The 20,329-nt window shown below is 42.5% G+C and overlaps 1 protein-coding gene across 2 annotated transcripts in view; it reads right to left on the bottom strand.

The window, feature by feature from the left end:
• The window catches only part of KCNH5 (potassium voltage-gated channel subfamily H member 5), a 518,579-nt gene that overhangs the window by 389,190 nt on the left and 109,060 nt on the right, over positions 1 to 20,329 (bottom strand). For both annotated transcript variants that reach the window (XM_077464367.1, XM_077464368.1), the window contains exons 3-4: positions 12,904 to 13,010; positions 2,332 to 2,460 (exon numbers count right to left, since the gene is read on the bottom strand). In XM_077464367.1, the coding sequence (XP_077320493.1) occupies positions 2,332 to 2,460; positions 12,904 to 13,010 (236 nt within the window). The remainder of the gene's footprint in view (positions 1 to 2,331; positions 2,461 to 12,903; positions 13,011 to 20,329) is intronic.

The raw sequence follows: 20,329 nt of genomic DNA, 5'->3' as shown, positions 1-20,329 counted from the left end.
TCTCTCCTTCCACTGCTTCAAATTCCCAATCCATTTCCTATCATTCTCTGCTTTTTTCCTACTAAATGTCTCTTTTTTTTTAGAGTTTAATAACTTTCAACACCTTGTTGAAATGGATGGCAACATTCCCTTGCAACTTCCAAAGCAATATATGTATGCAGGAGACTTTAAGCCAAACTATTATACCAATTTGCAAAATTATATTATTGACTGATTATTGATAAAGGATTAGATAATAAATTTTGTGAATATTCACTTCCATTATTCAACCATGTCGAGAGGAAATAGGTAAACAGGGGTTATGTATTATAGCATACAGGCACTGCCGCACACTATTCAACTCCAATATAAGGTAAATGATATATATATACAAGTTCCAATAGGTCCTGGGATTTTGAATGAGACCACATCACATACAAGTATTATCAATTTGAATTTACATAAGGTAAATGAAAGACAGGCTTCAGCTTAAATCCCTGACCATAAGTCACACCGCTTGTATGATTAAGCCCAATGTGGGTGAAACATGTCAGTGGACATGACCGATGGGTGGGGATTTGAGCTAAAGCCTTTCATGCACCTTACCAAATATAGTGTCCAGTGGTACCTGTAGGCTATATTATATCTTGGAGCAAGATGTGCTCTCTTGCTCTCTGCCAGCGTCTGAATACAGAGTGTAAACCTGGGAGACGGATACAGCAGGCTTGGAGCAATGCCAGTCTGTTATGGTATTAAGGATTTTCTATTCACATGCCTGGAATATTGAAGTGAATCCTCACACTATTCATTGTGTGAACATTCTCAACTCCTTTTGTAAATCAGCCTCATTGTTACATATTTTGCCAACTTCCAATGCATCTAAGCCAACCATTACTTTCCTTTTTGTGCAAACCTGTTTAATTGCAGAAAAAGTATTACCGTTCATTTCCTTGCTTACTAAAGCAATAAAAATATACTGGAATAGAAAAGTATAACATGTGTGTTAACATTTTAAACTTTTTTAATTAGGATCTGCTTCTAGCAGTTTTATGTAATGGAATCTGGAGGTTATTTTTCTTTCGCAAAAAGTCTGTTTAGTGGTGTTTTTTTTTTACAGTAAATAAGGGAAGAACTGCAGGAATAATGTATTTTTGTTACAATTACTTAACTGAAAGGGAACAGGATAACAAAAACTTTTATTTAAATCAAAGAGTGCTCAAGAACAGAGAAAACAGTGTTTGCATAGCCATTGTTTCCAAATCATCAACTATGTGGTCCAGAATAAAAATGTGCATTTTGTTTCATTATGATTCATTTTTCAGACGGAATTATATTTTTAGAGATGAGGATGTAAACGAATCTTCCGAATGGACATGGTAATAAATGTCAACAAATAATAAAATATAATGAAATTACAAATGCATTTGTTTCATTCAATTCATTCACATGATGTCACATGATGAGATAGTAATTCAGGCCCATGGGGAAATTAATTAAACTTTTAAATTAGTTTGATAATTTGGATAACAAATAGATCCAAAATTTGTCCCATTCATTTTTTTCAAAAGCACATGACGCCAGATGCTATTGTCTAATCATCTCATGCCATTTCTCTTGATTGGTTGGCCTAGCATCCAAAATTATTGAATCTTTCCATCTGATTCAATAATATATTGAATATATAGAAACTTCCGGAAAAACATTGAATAGCAATCTTCCAAAAAAAAAAGTTTTAATCCAGCCAAACCAATCAATATAAACAACGAATGCCAAAGATACTTATTGAATTGCAAAAATGAAATTAAATTCTTCAATCAACAAATGCTTCCAAAATGAAACAAAAATTTCCACACATGTCTAGTCCTAGATCCCCCGAATCTGCCTGCTGACAGGGCTCAACTGCACTCAGATTGGACTTTTGGCAACTCAACTATCCTATTATCCAGCCTGGCTTCTTTTTTCAACCACCGAAGTGCTCTTTTTAGGCACTTAGAAATAATAGAAGGTCCCCAGCTCGAGCATGAATTGGAGCACACAGCGACATATGTAGGCTCCTTAGCCATATCGGGAAGATGTGGACAGAGGTTATGGTTCAATTAGTGTACTAAATTCAATATTAATAATTTTAAACCGATTTTCTGTTGTGGAATTCCAGTTTAACATATGTATGCTTTATATTCATTTAAATCCCCCAAAATACATATTACTGATACGCTGAGTTATCTTGTTGTGTTTTCACCAAGTATCCATTATTAACATTCTACAGAACATTAACACAATGATAATATATGGCTGGTATATAAACACAGCATGCCACACACACACATCACTAATGACATGCAAGACAATTACCTCTCGTTGATTCATCCTCAATTGGTTGTTTGAACAAGGTTATATCTTTGAAAGTACAAAGAAACAACACAACTTTGTCGTGCTCATTCCTTATTGGTGCAATTTGCATATAAAACCAAACGGGAGTTCCTGCAGAGAGGAAAAAAATTGGTGGTGATGCTGGATTACATAACTGGTAATAGAGGACAAAAATGGTTACATCTATAAATTACAAGAAACAAGCAAGAGCACTGTGGCCATATACATTTATCATTTTAATGAATCTGACATTTAGATCAAGTGATACTGAAGTGCTTGTGTCAGCGCTTCAAGCTTTTTTGGAGAAATCGGCAACACTGAGGAGGCAGGCAACGCTTTCCAAACTCCCTCTTCCTGGGACATTCAAAAAGATCCTCAATTTGCTAGGAGTTGCCCTTGAGAGCCACTGGCTGGCATTTCAACACAATGATGACCATTAAAATCGCTCGTATGTAAAGAAGCAAATGTGAGTGACCAAATACAATCGAGGTGACATCTGTCACCAATAGTAAAAGAAAGTGGGCCAGATAAACTACTGTTGGCACTACTGAAGAAAACAGATTTTTTTGGGGGATTCCCCAAATATTAATTCAATGTGAAAGGTTTGAAAAGATGCAAGTGGTGCTCCAATTGTTAAAAAAAAATCCTAAGCCTCACATTCACAAAAAAAGTCTTGCAATCTGTATCACATAAATAATAGTTCCGAAAATAAGTTTGTCAATATCTGGCACAATTCAGGTGTGCAGCATTGTGTCACGAGCATGGTGGCTCAAGACAGTCATTATGATTTCTGAGCCTAATAATACACATTGCGACACAATAGTTTATGTAAAATGCAATTGACCACAATTGGACATCTCACATTTGTCTACCAGGACCAATCATAGTTTATTAGGCCACGTGTATTATTTCGCTTCCATATATTGTGACTGTATAAGCCCTTGCCATGGTGTGAGGTTAGGTAATGGATATGGAAAGGACACAGGATTCTCAACGTTATGGTTTCAGAGGCTCCAGGGTGTGTATTGTGAGCAGAGAAATCTGTGTTCTATGTTTTCTCTGGGTTTTGTAATCCCAGATCAGGGCCTGGAGTTTGAAGGTTCTAAAGTTTTTGGATGGGACGGAATCTTAATTCCTGCGTTTGGGCTTTACTGGATGCCTACAGCCTGTGTGAGTGCACAGGTGTACAGGGTCATTATCAGCCAGGTCTGAGGAGATCTCAGGGCACTTGTTGCCATTCTGAGACACAGCCTTTGTGTGAGGAAAGTAGTGTGCTTCAGCCAGGAGGGGAGACCCAGTGTTGGGGGGGGGGACATCTTGCCCGTAGAACTAGAAAAGTCAGGATAGCTATGTGGGTCCAAAGAAACTGGGAAATCTGAGGTGACTAGTGAATCCAGGGAGACTGGAAGGAGTCTCAGTTCCCAAGGAGTATGTGAGTACCCGAGGTACTAGGAGAACCTTATCAAGAGGCCAGGAACGGGCCCATAGAGCAAGGTGATGTGACAAGTGAACCTGAAGTACCCATGGTCTAGGAGACCAGTGCTATGAGCAGCAGTACTGATAAAGAGTAGCCAGCTGGGCTAGCATTTTTCAATTTCTGTTTTTGATGCTGAAGAATCTGTCTGTGAACTTAACAGCTGTGTGAACTTTGTTTTTCCTTTTGAATAAAGGTAGGCCTTTCCCTTAAATACAGATCTGTTGGACGTGGACTAACTTTAAAATCATTCACCACCTCTAGGCTAACCAATCTCCATATAATATGCTTGTTGCATAAGCCAAAGCATAGATCAATGATATATGCAAAGTGCAGGTACCCATAGAAGACTATTAGCTATCAAATGGCATCACTTTAAATGAGACAAGGCAACAAAAGATTACTACTGATTGATTGGTGTTGTTACAATGGCTAATTAAAAAAGAACAGTCACCATTAAATAAGCACTAGATGCTTATCATTTCAAGTAACATAGTATTTGCCAAACTCACCAACGTCTTGATAAAGTTTACAATTTAAAAATGTTTCAAATAGATAAATACCTACATATCTGCCACTTTGGGCTGACAACACAGTTTCATTTTTGTACTGAAAACTGAACCAGAGTTGTCAGAGTTTTGGGGATGATGGTTTGTGATAATATCAGCGCTCTTGCTTGCTACAGGAACAAGGTATAAGAAAAATCAATCATGGGAAGTTCTCAAAAAGAAGAAGGGATGAGAGGGAGGTTTAGGGGTAAATTTGGTTAATATCATGTCTGGATATACAATTTCATTCCAAGGGCAGCCATTTTGTTATATACCGGTGCATCTCATAAAATAAGAATATCATCAAAAAGTTCATTTATTTTAGTAATTCAATTCTAAAAGGGAAACTAATTTATTTTATATAGATGTGTTACACACAGAGGAATATATTGCAAGCATTGTTTACTTTTCATTTTGATCATTATGGCTTACCGCTAGCGAAAACCAATAAATAAAATAGGATTTTTAATACAGAAATGTTGGCTTACTGAAAAGTATGTCTATGTACATACAGTATAATATGCACTCAGTACTTAGTCTGGCTCCTTTTCTCTGAATTACTGCATCAATGAGGTGTGGCATAGAGGCGATCAACCTGTGGCACTGTTGAGGAGCTATGAAAGCTCAGATTGCTTTCATAGAGGCCTTCAGATCATCTGCATTAATGGACCTGGTGTCTCATCCCTCTCTTGACAAAACCCCACAGATTCTCTATGGGATTTAGGTGAATTTTCTGCCAATCAACTACAGTGATACCATGATCATTAAACTAGGCATCGGTACTTTTGGCAGTGTGAGCAGGTGCAAAGTCCTGCTAGAAAATGAAATCAGCATCTCCATAAAGCTGGTCAGCAGAGGGAAGCAAGAAGTGCTCTAGAATTTCCTGGTAGAGGACTGCTCTGACTTTGGACTTGATAAAACATAGTGGACCAACACCAGCAGATGACATGACTCCCCAAATCATCCCCAACTGTGGAAAGTTTACACTGGACCTCATAAAACTTGGATTCTGTGCCTCTCCACTCTTCCTCCAGACTCTGGGACCTTGATTTCCAAATGAAATGGAAAGTTTTCCACAGTCCATGATTATTTGGGGAGCCATGTCACCTGCTAGTGTTGGTCTACTGTGTTTTATCAAGTCCAAAGTCGGCGCAACCCTCTTCCAGGAATTCGAGCACGTCCTGCTTCCCCCTGCTGACCAGCTTTATGAAGATGCATGATTAATCTTTAAAAAAAAATAGTGATTTTGATTGAACCAACCTTGCGATTTTAATTCAGCCTTTCCACGATTTATGTAACAAGTGCAGAGCCATTCTACGCTCATAGCTGTCAAAAAAATAATGGAGCAACCAGCAAAGTTTATCACAGCAGTGCTCAGTGCTGAGAGATAAAAATAAACAATGCATCATTTGGTTCTTTTAGATCAAAGGGATGAACTTCCGCAAATTAGATCAGTTTAACCCCATTAAGACTAAGCCTTGTTCTGACACTTGTTGCTTACAGGTTTAAAATCTGTATTTTTTGTTGGAAAATTACTTAGAACCCCCAAATATTATATATACAGTATCTCACAAAAATATACCCCTCACATTTTTGTAAATATTTTATTATATCTTTTCATGTGACAATACCAAATAAATGACAATTTGCTACAATGTAAAGTAGTGAGTGTACAGCTTGTTTAGCAGTGTAAATTGGTTGTCCCCTCAAAATAACACAACACAGCCATTAATGTCTAAACTGCTGGCAACAAAAGAGAGTATACCCTTAAAGTTAAAATTTCCACACTGGGCCCAACGTGTCAATATTTTGTGTGGCAACCATTATTTTCCAGCACTGCTTTAACCCTCTTGGGCATGGAGTTCACAAGAGCTTAACAGGTTGCCACTGGAGTCCTCTTCCACTCCTCCATGACAACATCACGGAGCTGGTGGATTAAAGACGTTGCGCCTCCACCTTCCATTTAAGGATGCCCCACAGATGCTCAATAGGGTTTTGGTCTGGAGACATGCTTGGCCAGTCCATCATCTTTACCCTCAGCTTCTTTAGCAAGCCAGTGGTCATCCTGGAAGTGTGTTTGGGGTCATTGTCATGTTGAATACTGCCCTGCGGCCCAGTCTCTGAATGGATGTCACAGTACATGTTGGCATTGGCATTCATGGTTCCCTCAATGAACTGTAGCTTCCCAGTGCTGGCAGCAATTTGATGCAGTGTGCAGCGTATGGTCTGAGCACTGACACGCTGACCCCACACGCCTTTAACCTCTGCAGCAATGCTGGCAGCACTCAAAGGTCTATTTCCCAAAGACAACCTCTGGATATGACGCGGAGCACATGCCCTCATCTTCTTTGGTCGACCATGGCAAGGCCTGTTCTGAGTGGAACCTGTCCTGTTAAACCGCTGTATGGTCTTGGCCACCGTGCTGCAGTTCAGTTTCAGGATCTTGGCAATCTTCTTATCGCCTAGGCCATCTTTATGTAGAGCAACAATAGTTTTTTTCAGTTTCTCAGACAGTTCTTTGGCATGAGGTGCCATGTTGAACTTCCAGTGACCAGTATGATAGTGTGAGAGTGATGACCCCAAATTTAACACTCCTGCTCTCCATTCACACCTGAGACCTTGTAACACTAACAAATCACATGACACCGGGGAGGGAAAGTGGCTAATTAGGCCCAATTTGGACACTTTTACTTAGGGGTGTACTCACTTTTGTTTCCAGTGGTTTAGACATTAATGGCTGTGTGTTGAGTTATTTTGAGGAGACAGCAAATTTACACTGTTATACAAGCTGTACACTCACTACTATACATGGTAGAAAAGTTCAATTTCTTCAGTGTTGTCAAATGAAAAGGTATTTTCAGCAGAGACCCTAGAGAATAAAATGGTGGTAGTTGCTATATTTTGCACCACACTGTATTCGCAAAGCGGTCCTTTAAATGCAATTTTTTGGGAAGGAATAGGGTTCATTGAATTAAAAAAGAAACTAAACAGTAAAGTTATCCCAATTGTTTTGTATAATGTGAAAGATGATGTTACACCAAGAATCGTGATCTTTGTTCTAAGCAAAAAAATTGTGATTCTTATTTTATCCAGAATCGTGCAGCTCTAGCACACTGCCAAAAGTACCAATGCCTGGTTTAATGATCGTGACCAGCAAATTCGCCTGACCTAAACCCCATAGAGAATTTGTGGGGCATTGTCAAGAGGAAGATAAGACACCAGGCCCAACAATGCAGATGAGCTGAAGGCCACTATCAAAGCAACCTGGGCTTCCATAACACCTCAGATGTGCCACAGGCTGGATTGCCTCCATGCCATGCTGCATTGATGAAGTAATGCATGCAAAAAAAGCCCCGACAAAGTATTCAGTGCATACTATACTGTACACAGACATGCTTTTCAGTAAGCCAACATTTCTGTATTAAAATGTATTCTTTTTTTATGGGTCTTGTGTAATATTCAAATTTTCGGCGATACTGAATTTTGGGTTTTCATTAGATCCATCATCATCTAAATTAAAAGAAAGACATGCTTGAAATATAGAACTCTTCATGCAACACATCTATATAAAATATAGGAGTTTCACTTTTTTAATTAAATTATTTAAATAAATTAACTTTATGATGATATTCTAATTTTATGACATGCGCCTGTGCAAGTCCAGACACAAAGCAGTGCTTGTCTTAAGTTTTGGAGAGAATGGGTGAAGATTAGAATCTCTGGCAGGGTTGCATCCTCACAGAGGCGACTTCCCCTCACTTTCTAGCCCAGTGACACTTTGTGTGATGCTTCCTGATGACTTATTAATTACGAAACGTATGTCGAGGCGCTTCCGGTCACGTCACTTCCGGGTCCCAGCTTCCGGTTTCTTCCCATGCACGAGTGGAACACACGCCCTTTCTGGACGTGAGCCCAGCGTTAAGCGGTTCCATATACAATCCCTGCAGGCTATCCTCAGTGCCAGGCTAAGGCACACCTAAATGTAAGCAGACAATGTTCATATTTTATGCATATTTTTTAATAAACCAACAGTATTAGTATCCTTTCGTTTCTTCCATATGGGATATTGTGGTGGAGAGGAGATCATATTACAGAGAATTCATCTGGTTATCTAAGGTATCCTCCAGTGTATTTTCACTTTGTGTTTTTTGATACAAGGAAAATTTTGACTTTAATGCACATATTCACTTTATTTTATGATATATGATATATAAAGAATTAATACAACCACTTAAGCCCCCTGGAGTTTAGATTTCAAGTGCAATCCCAGATAAATCTTTTTTTATTAATTTTTTTAGGTTTTGAGGGTGGAAAAGGGTTAATACCGCTATCAGGTTTTTATTGCTCAGTATAAAAAGTTTGAGATATAAAACAGTTTGTTCTTGTTCTTGTATAGCCTGAGGGCTGAGGCACCCCTGGGTGGCCAGCTACAGCACTGAAGAAATCCTTTTTGAGCTCCTAGCTCCAATTAGGGCTTGAGGACCTTTATCCAGATCATCCTGAGGCAGTGCGAAACATTCTACAGGAGATCTAGGCCGCAGGCACCAAGTACAAAGACTGGTGGTACCATAGGAGGTCTACTTGTACAGTAACCAGGACACAGTCAGTACTAGCCTTAATCCTAGAGACTTTCATTGCCACCTTTGGTAAAGCTCATTAGAACTTACTCAAAACTATACTCCTGTTGAGGTGCTCCTGCATTGAAGTGCACTTAACCTTCACATTGAAGGAAGTGGTTACACCCTGAGGGGGCAGTTCAGATTTAGTGTCTTCTATTGCAGTTTTAATAGTTCCTTTTGGAGTGTCCCGAGGCTAACCCTCACCCCATCCAAGTTAACTCAGCAACTAAACTGCTAAAAGGCGTGTGGCCTTTTTTCTGACTCAATTGACTGAACTACTGTGTGACTGGCTGCCATGTGCCTATCAGGGAATGGAACCTGGGACCAAACAGCAAGCCTGGTCAGGGGTGTTTGCTCCATAAGTGTCCCCCTTTTTCAGAGTTATGAAAAAATCAGCGATTTAATAGGAACAAGGGAATGAGCTGGACTAAAGTATCAAGTATTTACGCTTGTGTGAACCTTATTTCCACTTGAGTTCAGCAGCACAAACTAAATGTAGGAGACTACTGTAGACTTTATAAGTACAGTTCTATTCTACACCTAATTTGCAGGTTTTTACTGTTGTTTCCATAGTTAGAAGAGTTCCACCGATGTTCTATTCTACTAGTAACGGGAAGTGAGGGAAAGGATCTTCAATGGGCACACAGGCTCCAATAAATACACTTCCATTGGGAATATCGCAAAAATCTGTTGTGTTTTGGTCAAATTGTTCTAAAGTTTGTAAATCTCTGCAGAATTATTTGACAACCTCCTGGCAGTCCTGCCTTAGACGATAATTGGGCCAAAGAACAACCTGAGTCACTTCCTAAAAAAAATCTTTCAGATATATTGATATAGGGTTAAGACTAGGGCTGGGACCTGGTGGCTCTGGCAGTCAAGCTAGGGAAACCCCAGGCAACAAACTTTTGTCCATTTCTTCGAGCAGCTTTTGGGAATCTAAACAGCCTAAAACAACACTTAAAAAGAGGTTTGGCTCTGGATTTCTACATTCATTAAATTTGGTGACTGGGACATAAATTTTTTGGAAAACCCCTCCAATGAGGACACAAAAAAACAAAACAAAAAAAAAACGAAGAGAGGTTTTAAGCCATTATGATTCTATTCAAAACAAACAATTTTGGCTACAGCTTTTTAGCTTGAGCATTCGTGACCTTACCACTTTATTCTCCACTTTGGTAGCACATCCCAGAAGTGATGGAGTTGCCTGAATAAAGTCTAGTCATGGTTATGCAATAGAGTTTGTCTGTCAGCTTACCTCTCACCATGTGTTCATCTCTAAAGACCAGCCACTCTCACCTGACTGCTTTTATAATCTCTCCTCTAAGCATGGTTCCACCCCAGTTCCTATCAGAAAACTCTATATTAACCTGTGCACTGCAGGCCAGCCCTTCTGATCAACATTGTGTGTTTGGCTTCCTGTTTCCTGCTTGCTGTTTGCTCTATGTTTGTCTCTGTTACCGACCTTGGCGTTTTCTCGACTATTCCTGCCTGCTCGTGACCCTGACCTTTTGGCATGTCCCCGACTATCTCTGTTTGCCTGTGATCCTGAACCTTTGGCGTGCACTCTGCTGTCCTTGTCTGCTAGTAGCCCCGACCTCGGCTTATTCCCTTACTATCCCTATCCTCCTGTTGCCTACTGTGGGCGTGAGCTAGGGGATCCTGGGGGTCGCGACCTGGAGCCAGTTGCAGCCCAGTCCATCCTCACCATTAGAGGCTCTGGTGAACACCCGCTGGCTCTTAGACTCCGCGCCCTAGGGAATCTTACGCTCTAACCCCGGTGGGATCAGTGTTGGTGTTCCAGTGGCCCTGCCTTCCTTTACCACCCTGACTTGCATCCGCAGCAGTCAGCAGGCATTGACTGGCCATTAGGACTACAGGGAGTTTCCCGGTAGGCCGATGGCTCAGTGGGCCGGTTTCAGTGACAAATTAATGGCTGCGCTGCTTGCCCTCAACTTCACGCAGTGATGTGAGAAAGATGAGAAAAATACAGAGGAGAATACGTGAAATAATAAAAGAGGTTAGTGAGGACTACTTATGTTATGCTACTTATGTTTTTTTGCACAATTAGGTATAGTTTTATATACTGTTTTTGTGCTTGTTTGCAAAATTAAAGTGGGCTGGTCTGGATGAAGTCCAGGGCCAAATTTTTGTCCCAGTCCAGCCCTGGCAGTCAGCCATAGGGTCCACTACCTTGCAGTGCACTCCTGATCCCAACAGTGTGCATCTGTCATCTGGCCTCAGGTGGCCTGACAAGTCTATTGCCAGCAAGATAGGGGAGTGCCAGCCTAACCTATAATGCCAGCCTAACCCATAGGAAGACAAGAGCCTTTCATCAATTAGTTTATATGGTCAGGAATAAAATGGTGACTGGTTCTCTTTAAGCAGCATGTTTATTTTCAATTTCATTCTTTTCTCACAAACGGTTTAAGCCCTAGCTCGTATTATATAATAAATGGAAAAGATCCTCTGGCAGCTGCGTTTAGTTCTCCTCCCAGGTGGTCTTCCAATGGATGCAAAACAAGTATTCCACAAGGGAGAACACCACACATGCGAGAAGAACTCCTGATATTTATAGATCGTGATTCATGGCACATATTAATCTAAAATATTTGTAAAAGCCATTTTACCAAAACTGTTTTTTTTTTTTATCTTTCTAGCTCTTCCTTAACATGAAGATCTTAAAGTGATAATACGCACTTTTGTAAGCAGAATAAATTATTTACTGAGTATACAGCTTCTTTATCTTTTAATTATTGTCTATGTTTCAGTTTAAGCATGTGTAATGGCACCTGCCCCAGTTTTCCTGTTTCACGGTGGCTACTTTCTCTTGCAGCTTCAAATGGAGCCACCCTTCTATGCGGGGACTAAAGCTGTGTCTCCCTATATTGTGTACATAAATAGAAACACATAGCCCCTTAGTCTAGAACGATAAGGCACTGCCCTGCTCTTCCTTCCTCCTCCCCTCTCCATTCTCCAGACTCACTATAGATTGCATCGCATATTTTTAATTTTCTCCTGTGAAGACCAAAAGTTCAGGGAAGCAGCACCATGAGGGCTGGAGCCAGCAGCTTTGAAATTTGTAAGCTGCAATTGCTTCCATAAGAATTATGGAAGCTTTATTTTGGGGGAATGTTTATTTTATTGTGCTCAATGTATTAAAGTGATTGTAAAGGCAGTTTTTTTTTATCTTAATGCATTCTATGCAATAAGATAAAAAACCTACTGTGTGCATAAGCCCCCCCCCCCCCCCGACTTACCTGAGCCCCATCTCTATCCAGTGATGTCCACAAGTGCCTTGGCCATCCAAAACTCTCCCTCCTGATTGGTTGAGACACAACAGTGTCGCCATTGGCTCCCGCTGCTGTCAATCAGGAGAGTGAGGGGATGGAGCCAAAACGCAGCTACGTGTCTGAATGGACACACAAAGCTGCAGTTCGGCTCGGGTGCCCCCATAGCAAGGTGCTTGCTGTGGGGGCACTCGACAGGAGGGAGGGGCCAGGAGTGCCAGCCAGGGACCCAAGAAGGGAGAGGATCTGGGCTGCTCTGTGCAAAACCACTGCACAGAGGGAGCAAGTTGTTATTTTAATATAAAAATTAAAAAAAGAGAGAGACTTTACAATCAGTTTAAGCTAAAAATGCTGAGGGGTTAATACTGCTTTCAATTCAAAAATTCACTTTTCACTTGTAAACAACAAAGGTACATTTACGGGCCCACTGGGATCTGGGAGAAGTAAGGCCACGTCAGGGTGGATTGTGGATGGTATCTACAGTATAGGTACTGCACTTTGCCCTTTAGCTCTTTGCTTTTTGATCAGATTCCTCAACCGGGACAATCTTGTTGCAGGTTGTTACGTATACCTCATTTTACAACAGTTCTACCAATCTGGTAAACATGACATTATGATATACATACTGCTCTTCTTGTACAAGAGGACTTCAAAACAATTTGACTCGTAGTTCTCAAACGTCTGTCTAACTTTTTCAATTGTCTTCTTGTCTGTCAGCTCGCCATACATAAAACTGCAAAACAAAGGAATATTTCACTTAGAATGAATACGTTTATTTTTATTATTTTTTGCGAGATTTCAGAGAATAGACATGAAGATGATGAGGGGCCTATGTCAGTTCCGGCTTCAAAATCCAGGTTTGGTTTGAGCATCTATTTGTAATGACCAGAGTATTTAAAAGCAACTAACCACCTTCTATGATGGTATTAAAGGCTGAATTGAAACCATGCAATTTAGTGGACATACCAGGGTGAGCACATAGATACAAGTACATCTAGTAATTACACAGTGAATCATCTTTTAGCAATAACACAAATGGATATGGCTACACTTACTCTAGCCTCCACTTGACAGTACATTGGCATTGCAAATGATTGCTGGGCCACCAATCACTGGCATTATTGGAGCAGTATACATATATTTATAACTCTTAAAAATACTTTCAGACGTCTTCAGGACAGTCATGTAGCACAGTGTCCTTTCCCTATCTGGATCTTCTACAGCAGTGCCTCGTCTATGATGCAGAAATTACAATCTCAGCACAGCTCTCTGCATCATTTTAATATCAGTTCAGAGTGCTGCGGTGGTGCCCCTCTGAGGCGGGTCTACAATGAACTGCACTCTCAGTATGTCCTCAGCACAGTTGGGCTTAAATTGAAACTTAAAATGTTTGTAGTCAAATTAGAGAAAACCCAATTATAAATTGTATTGCTAAAAGTATTGGGAGGCCTGCCTTTACATGCACATGAACTTTAATGGTATCCCAGTCTAATGCCGCGTACACACGACCGGACTTAGGTCCGACAGACATTTTCGACGGAGTTCTGACGGAGTTATGACAGAGTTCTGACTGACTTTCCGAATGAACGGACTTGGCCACACACAATCACACCAAAGTCCGACGGATTCGAACGTGATGACGTACGACTGGACTAGAATAAGGAAGTTCATAGCCAGTAGCCAATAGCTGCCCTAGCGTCAGTTTTTGTCCGTCGGACTAGCATACACACGAGTAGGAACTTTCTCGGTAGGAACTGGGTCCGGCGGAGTTCTGGAGGAAAAATTTGAAACATGTTCCATTTCTAAAGTCTGTCAGACTTTTGCAAATCAAAAGTCCGCTGCAGCCCACACACGATAGAATAGTCTGCCGGAATTGTACCGTCAGACTTTTGATGTTGAAAAGTCTGGTCGTGTATACGCGGCATTAGTCGGTAGGGTTCAATATTGATGGCCCACCCTTTGCAGCTAGAACAGCTTCAACTCTTCTGGGAAGGCTGTCCACAGGTTTAAGAGTGTGTCTATGGGAATGTTTGACCATTCTTCCAGAAGAGCATTTGTATGGGTTAGGCACTGATGAAGATGAGAATGCCTGGCTAACAGTCTCCGCTTTAATTCCTCCCAAAGGTATTCTATCAGGTTGAGGTGCAGGCCAGTCAAGTTCCTCCACCCCAAAATCGCTCATCCACACTATATTGTCAAAAGTATTGGGTCATCCTTCCAAATTATTTGGTGGACAGGTGATTATGGTGTGGGGTTGTTTTTCAGGGGTTGGGCTTGGCTCCTTAGTTCCAGTGAAGGCAACTCTAAAGGCGTCAGCATATCAAGACATTTGGACAATTTCATGCTCCCAACTTTGTGGAAACATATTGGGAATGGCTCCTTCCTGTTCCAACATAACTGTGCACCAGTGCACAAAGGAAGGTCCATATGTACATGGATGAGCGAGTTTTGGGTAGAGGAACTTGACTGGCCTGACCTAAACCCGATAGAACACCTTTGGGATGAATTAGAGTGGAGGCTGCAAGCCAGGCCTTCTAATCCAACATCAGTGCCTGACCTCACAAATGCACTTCTGGAAGAATGGTCAAACATTCCCATAGACACACTCCTAAACCTTGTGGACAGCCTTCCCATAAGAGTTGAAGCTGTTATAGCTGTAAAGGGTGGGCCAACTCAATATTGAACCCTACGGCCTAAGACTGGGATGTCATTAAAGTTCATGTGTGTGTTAAAGGCAGGTGTCCCAATACTTTTGGCAAAATAGTGTATGTTTGTTATGTGTTCCCATTCACACAGCATACGTAAGCTTTTTTTTTTTTATTTTTTTTTTTTTTTTTTTTTAACAGTTTAGATGTTTCTTAGAAGAAGGATTCAGGGCATACTGCAAGCACTGGAATAATGTCAGAGTCAGTCTGCCCTGATAGGCAGGTAATACAATATGCAATTTTATTTCCTTCAAACACGGCACTGCGTCACTTTAACTGACAATTGTGCGGGCATGCGACGCTGTACCCAAACAAAATTGATGTCCTTTTTTCACATAAATAGAGCGTTCTTTCGGTCATATTTGATCACCTCTGCGTTTTTTATATTTTGTATTATAAAGAAAAAAAAGAGCGACAATTTTGAAAAAAATATATCGTTTTTTTTTTTTTCAAAATTTCCACTCTTTTTCTGCATATATCGCAAAAAATAAAAAAACAGAGCCATGAATAAATACCACCAAAACAAAGCTTTATTTGTGTGAACAAAATGATAAAAATTTAATTTGGGTACAGTGTAGCATGGCCGCGCAATTGTCCTTGAAAGTGCAAGAGCGCTGAAAGCTGAAAATTGGTCTGGGAAGGAAGGGGGTGAAAGTGCCCTGTATTGGTGTGGTTAAATGCCCATATAAAACGCTTATGTAAGCTAACATGGAGGGGCATTTAGAGGCAGACAAAGTCAAACTCTCTAAAAGTGTAATTTTTGATGCCCAGTGTGCACAAGGCCTAATAGTTTTATCACTAAAATACAACATCTATGTCAAACCATTGTGTTGCCTAAATTAACCAATTGACTTATCTTTTGCCCAGCTCTGCCTACCACTAAGAAGAAAGTACTCTAACAATATAAATGATGCAAGGTGAACACAAGCTTCTAGTGTTTACTGTGGATGGCAGTTTACACTTGTGTGATTCAGAGGTTTGGTTAATGAATCCCTAGCCGTTCATGTTTACATATCTGATGTGATTATTGGGCACTGGGAACATTTCATGCGACTGTACAAGTTAATTGGGCACCGCATTTGTGCTCCAGAACATAATGTTTACATGAGAGTATTTATTCTCCTATATAAAATAATGCTATGTATATTTGATATTGATTTTGTACTTCAGTAACACAGTTTCTCCACATTTATAACCTATGCAACCAAAGTTATTTTTGCATTACCTATAATGTGAAAAATATGCAAAGGCTTTAGTCTGAAAACAGATATTCGGCATTGTGACTACAAGTTAAGCCCAACTCCAAGTTTGAAAAAATGAATAGCACCACACAAGCTAAAGTTGTATTGCCCTCCCCCCACCCCCAACTCACTATACTCAGACCCAAACCAATGCTGTGCCTGTCTGCAGCGGTTCTCTCCTCTCACCTTGCTCTCACAGGACACAGAGGCAACAGCTGGAGCCTTTAGCTCCCGCTGCTGTCAGTCAAATCTTGTGAGCAGATAGAAAGGGACAGGGCCGAGCCCTGCTGTGTACGTCTATGGACACACACAGCCTGGCTTGGGAGAACGGGTAACAGTAACTATCAGCGCAAATACAGGTGGATATGAATAAGAAAAATCACAGTTCATCAATCATAAGTCCATGATGAGGTGAGGGATTCAGGGGTTAAAAGTTTCCAGATAAGAGGATTAGAAGAATTAAAAAACAAATAAAATAAAAAATAATAATTATGGCTGGGCATAGGCGGCTGCTATCCTCATGAAAGCTGATTAGAGGAAGACAAAGAGGAGAAACCAGGAAACGCCACCTGAGTGTAGTATTAAAAGCTGCCTTAATGGCAAGGTAACAGACTCACTTACAAGGGGTAAAAACATAGAAGGCTCATCTGTACAAATGTGTGGCGTCCATCTGGAGGTCTCTGGATCCGGGTCTGGTCACTGTGTGTGGCTTGTTAATTCCAGTCGCTCTGCACATCCTGTGGTCCGGGGCCATGAATAGCTGTTCCAAATTCTGTCTGTTCTAGTTTTGATAAATTCCCCTAAGGGCTCATTCAGACATGCGCTGAGACAGGTCCTTTTGCTGCATCTACATCCACCAGAGAGCTTCACCTATAGAAGTGGGTGCACATATCTGAATGCAGACACTGTGTGTTCAGATACATGCATCCCTTCCTGTCTGTATGTCAAATTTTGACACTCGACTAGGTCCATCCAGTTGCTGTGTCCCAATTGACTTTGACTGGACTGCCTGCACAGGGATGCACAGAACACCAAATTTCCCCATGCGGTACACGGCCATCACACTGGGAATGAACGCCTATGCTCCATGTGAATGAGGTCTATTTGTTATGTGGGCCAGATAGCAGGAAAGAGGAGATGTTGGGAAATTAAAAGAGAAGTATGTTTTTTTTTTTTAAATCATAATTACCTAGGTGGATGCTGAATCTGTCCCCCCGCCGGCTCTAAGGCTGAGATAATGAAACAATGAAACACCGCCGATCACTCTCGGTCTCAGATCGTTCTCAGTGCTCCCTGAGCAGAGAGCTGGTGACTGTCAGTCTCTGGCTCTCTGCTCTGACCACCCCCCCTCCCACACACACACACACACACACACACACACACACAGAAACACTGGGCTGTGGAGCCGGCTCAGACTCTCAGCGGCTTGCCGTGGGCGGATCCCGATCATATGGTTGCACTCTTTCCCCAGCCTGGACAAGCTTTGTGATGTCAACCGACAGACCGCTGTCAGCTGAAGATGGGTCACAAGAATGCAAAACATTCTGCACTGCTGTGATCCACAGGAGAAGTACAGCCAAACAACTAATAAATCTATCACATGACTTGTCTCTCTGCTCCTCTGTGGTATTACTTGCAACAATTGATAAATGTCCCAATTTAGGTTGTTAACTCCCCCTAAAGGGCCCAGGCAGGTCCTTCTTCAGCCCAGGACCTCCACTATCCCCTTCTCATAGTAAAGGGCCTCCAGACACCTGTCCTAGTGCAGGGCCTCCAGGCACCCACTTTCCTAAATCTGGGACCTCCAGGCACCCTCTCGTCTAGTCCAGTATCTCCCTTGTAGCCCCCCCCCCATCCAGGGGCCTTTGCCACACCAACCAACATTTCCTAGTCAATGGCCTCTTCTGCACCCCCCCCCCCCCCCCGTCCAGGGCTTCCTCTCCACTCTCCCCTCCTAGTTCAAGGCCTCCTCGACAGCCCCCCAATTTCAGAGGCTCCTCTGCACCCTGCCCTCCGAATTCAGACCCTTTGCCACACCAGCCCCACTTTTCAAGTCCAGGACCTCCTCTACACCCCCCCCCCCCCCCCCAGTCCAGGGCTTCTGGTGTACTTGCCTCCTAGTCCAGGGTCTCCTCTGCATCCCTTAGCCCAGGGCCTCCCTGTGTACTACCCTCCCAGTCCAGGGCCTCCTCTGCATCCCCTAGGCCAAGGCCTCCTCTGCACTCCCCTGCTAGTCCAGGGCCTTCTCTGCACCTCCCAGTCCATGGCCTCATCTCTACTCCCCTCTCAGTCCAGGGCCTCCTTTCCTGATCTAGGGTCTTTGCCACACCAATCCTTTTCTAGTCCAGCGCCTCCTCTGCTCCCCCCTCCAGTGCCTCCTCTGCACCCCCCCAGTCCAGGGCCTCCTCTGCACCACCCCCCAGCCCAGGGCCTCCTCTGCACCACCCCCCAGCCCAGGGCCTCCTTTGCACCCCCCAAGTCCAGGGTCTCCTCTGCGCCTCCCCGGGTCAAGGCCTTCTCTGCACCCCTCAGTCCAAGGCCTCCTGTGCACCCCCCTCTGCTCAGTGTCTCCTCCGCACCCCCCCCTCAGCCCAAGGACCCCACTGCACCCCCTCAGCCCAGGCCTCCACTGCAGTACTAGTCCAGAGCCTTCTCTGAAACCCCCAAGGCCCCCCAAACCTTTGCCATACCAACCCCAACTTCCTAGTCCAGGGCGTTCTGCACACAAACCCCTCTCCTTGCCCTAATAAATGCCTCCCAGTTCCAGGAAGGCTCTCCCACGCTGAAGCGTCACACTGGAACATCTTTCTATAGTGCTGGTGGGTGGGAGGAGCAGGGTGATTCAGCACTAGTGGGCCTGTGCAATCTCCCTCATATTTTGTTCTCTGATTTTTAGCAAACTATGCAGTGGAGCTGCCAGTCCATTACACTTGATCGGGCAGCAGTGACACCCTTAGAGCAGTGCTTCACAGTTCGGGTGGGGGCAGAACCCCTGGTGGCACCCCCCTAGATGAGTCATCCCTGGCTCAGATTACTCTGCTTCCCCTTCCTGAGCTTCTGCTCTGTTTAAATTAGAGATTGGAAAGCTGCTGTGTCACTAATGGGAAGAGGGATAATGGGGACTAGTAATGGGGGAGCAGAGCTGCAAAAAGGACTTTAATGCTTATGTAATATAAGTCACGTAATTGCTGGTGCCTCCAATGGAGAAGGTATAGCATCACTGTCAGGTTTTTATTGCTCTTTTATTGTCTGTGTCCCTGTTAGGGAGATTTATTCTCTCTAATTGTGCTGATCACCAATGTCACAGGAAATTACAGTGAGAGCAAATCCAATTTTTAGTTGCCACCAGAACAGGAATAGAGGAGAAATCATCAAAAAAGGCAAACTTATTCCCAAAACAAATGTCCCTCAATATTTGCCTCACATTGGAAAGCTATGCTCTCATGTCTTGTTGAGGCTACAGAGAAGGAAGTAAAGGGAAATCTCCCTAAAAGGAAATAGATGGAAAAACATTAACTTTGGATTCCTTCCCTTACACTATCCAAAATGGAAAAAAATGGCTTTAACACCTTCCCGCCCAGCCTATAGCAGGACGGCCAGGTGGTGGCTCTCTCATTTTGACTGGACGCCATACGATGTCCAGCAGAACAAGCTGCTCGTGCACGTCCCAGGGGCACACAGAAGAAGGGTGATTGGTAGTGCGGTGTGTTGCTCTGACTCACCGCATCTCCAATCATGGCTATGATGTAGGCTCTTTACCATGTGATCATCTGTGTCCAATCAGTTACCGGCATTCCTCTATTCATGATGACAGGGGGTGAGTAGAGGAGAGCCAATAAGTGGCTCTCCTGACAGAGGGATTTGCACTGATAATCAATGTAGTGATCATCAGTGCAGCTCCATCAGTAATGCCCACCAGTGCCCACTTGTGATGTCCACCAGTGATGCCTATCAGTGCCCATAAGCGATATCTAGTGCCACCTATCAGATCAGTGCTGCCTATCAGTGCCACCCATCAGTGTCCATCAGTGCCACCTCATCGGTACCCATCAGTGAAGGAGAAAACATTTTATAAAAAACAAAGAAAAACTATTTTTTTTTTTAAT

Source organism: Lithobates pipiens, unplaced genomic scaffold (assembly GCF_037356315.1).
Source record: "Lithobates pipiens isolate NorthernLeopardFrog02 unplaced genomic scaffold, aLitPip1_a1.2 Scaffold_30, whole genome shotgun sequence".
NCBI lineage: Eukaryota > Metazoa > Chordata > Amphibia > Anura > Ranidae > Lithobates > Lithobates pipiens.
Note: the sequence above shows the minus strand (reverse complement) of the source record. Positions and strands in the feature narration are given on the sequence as shown.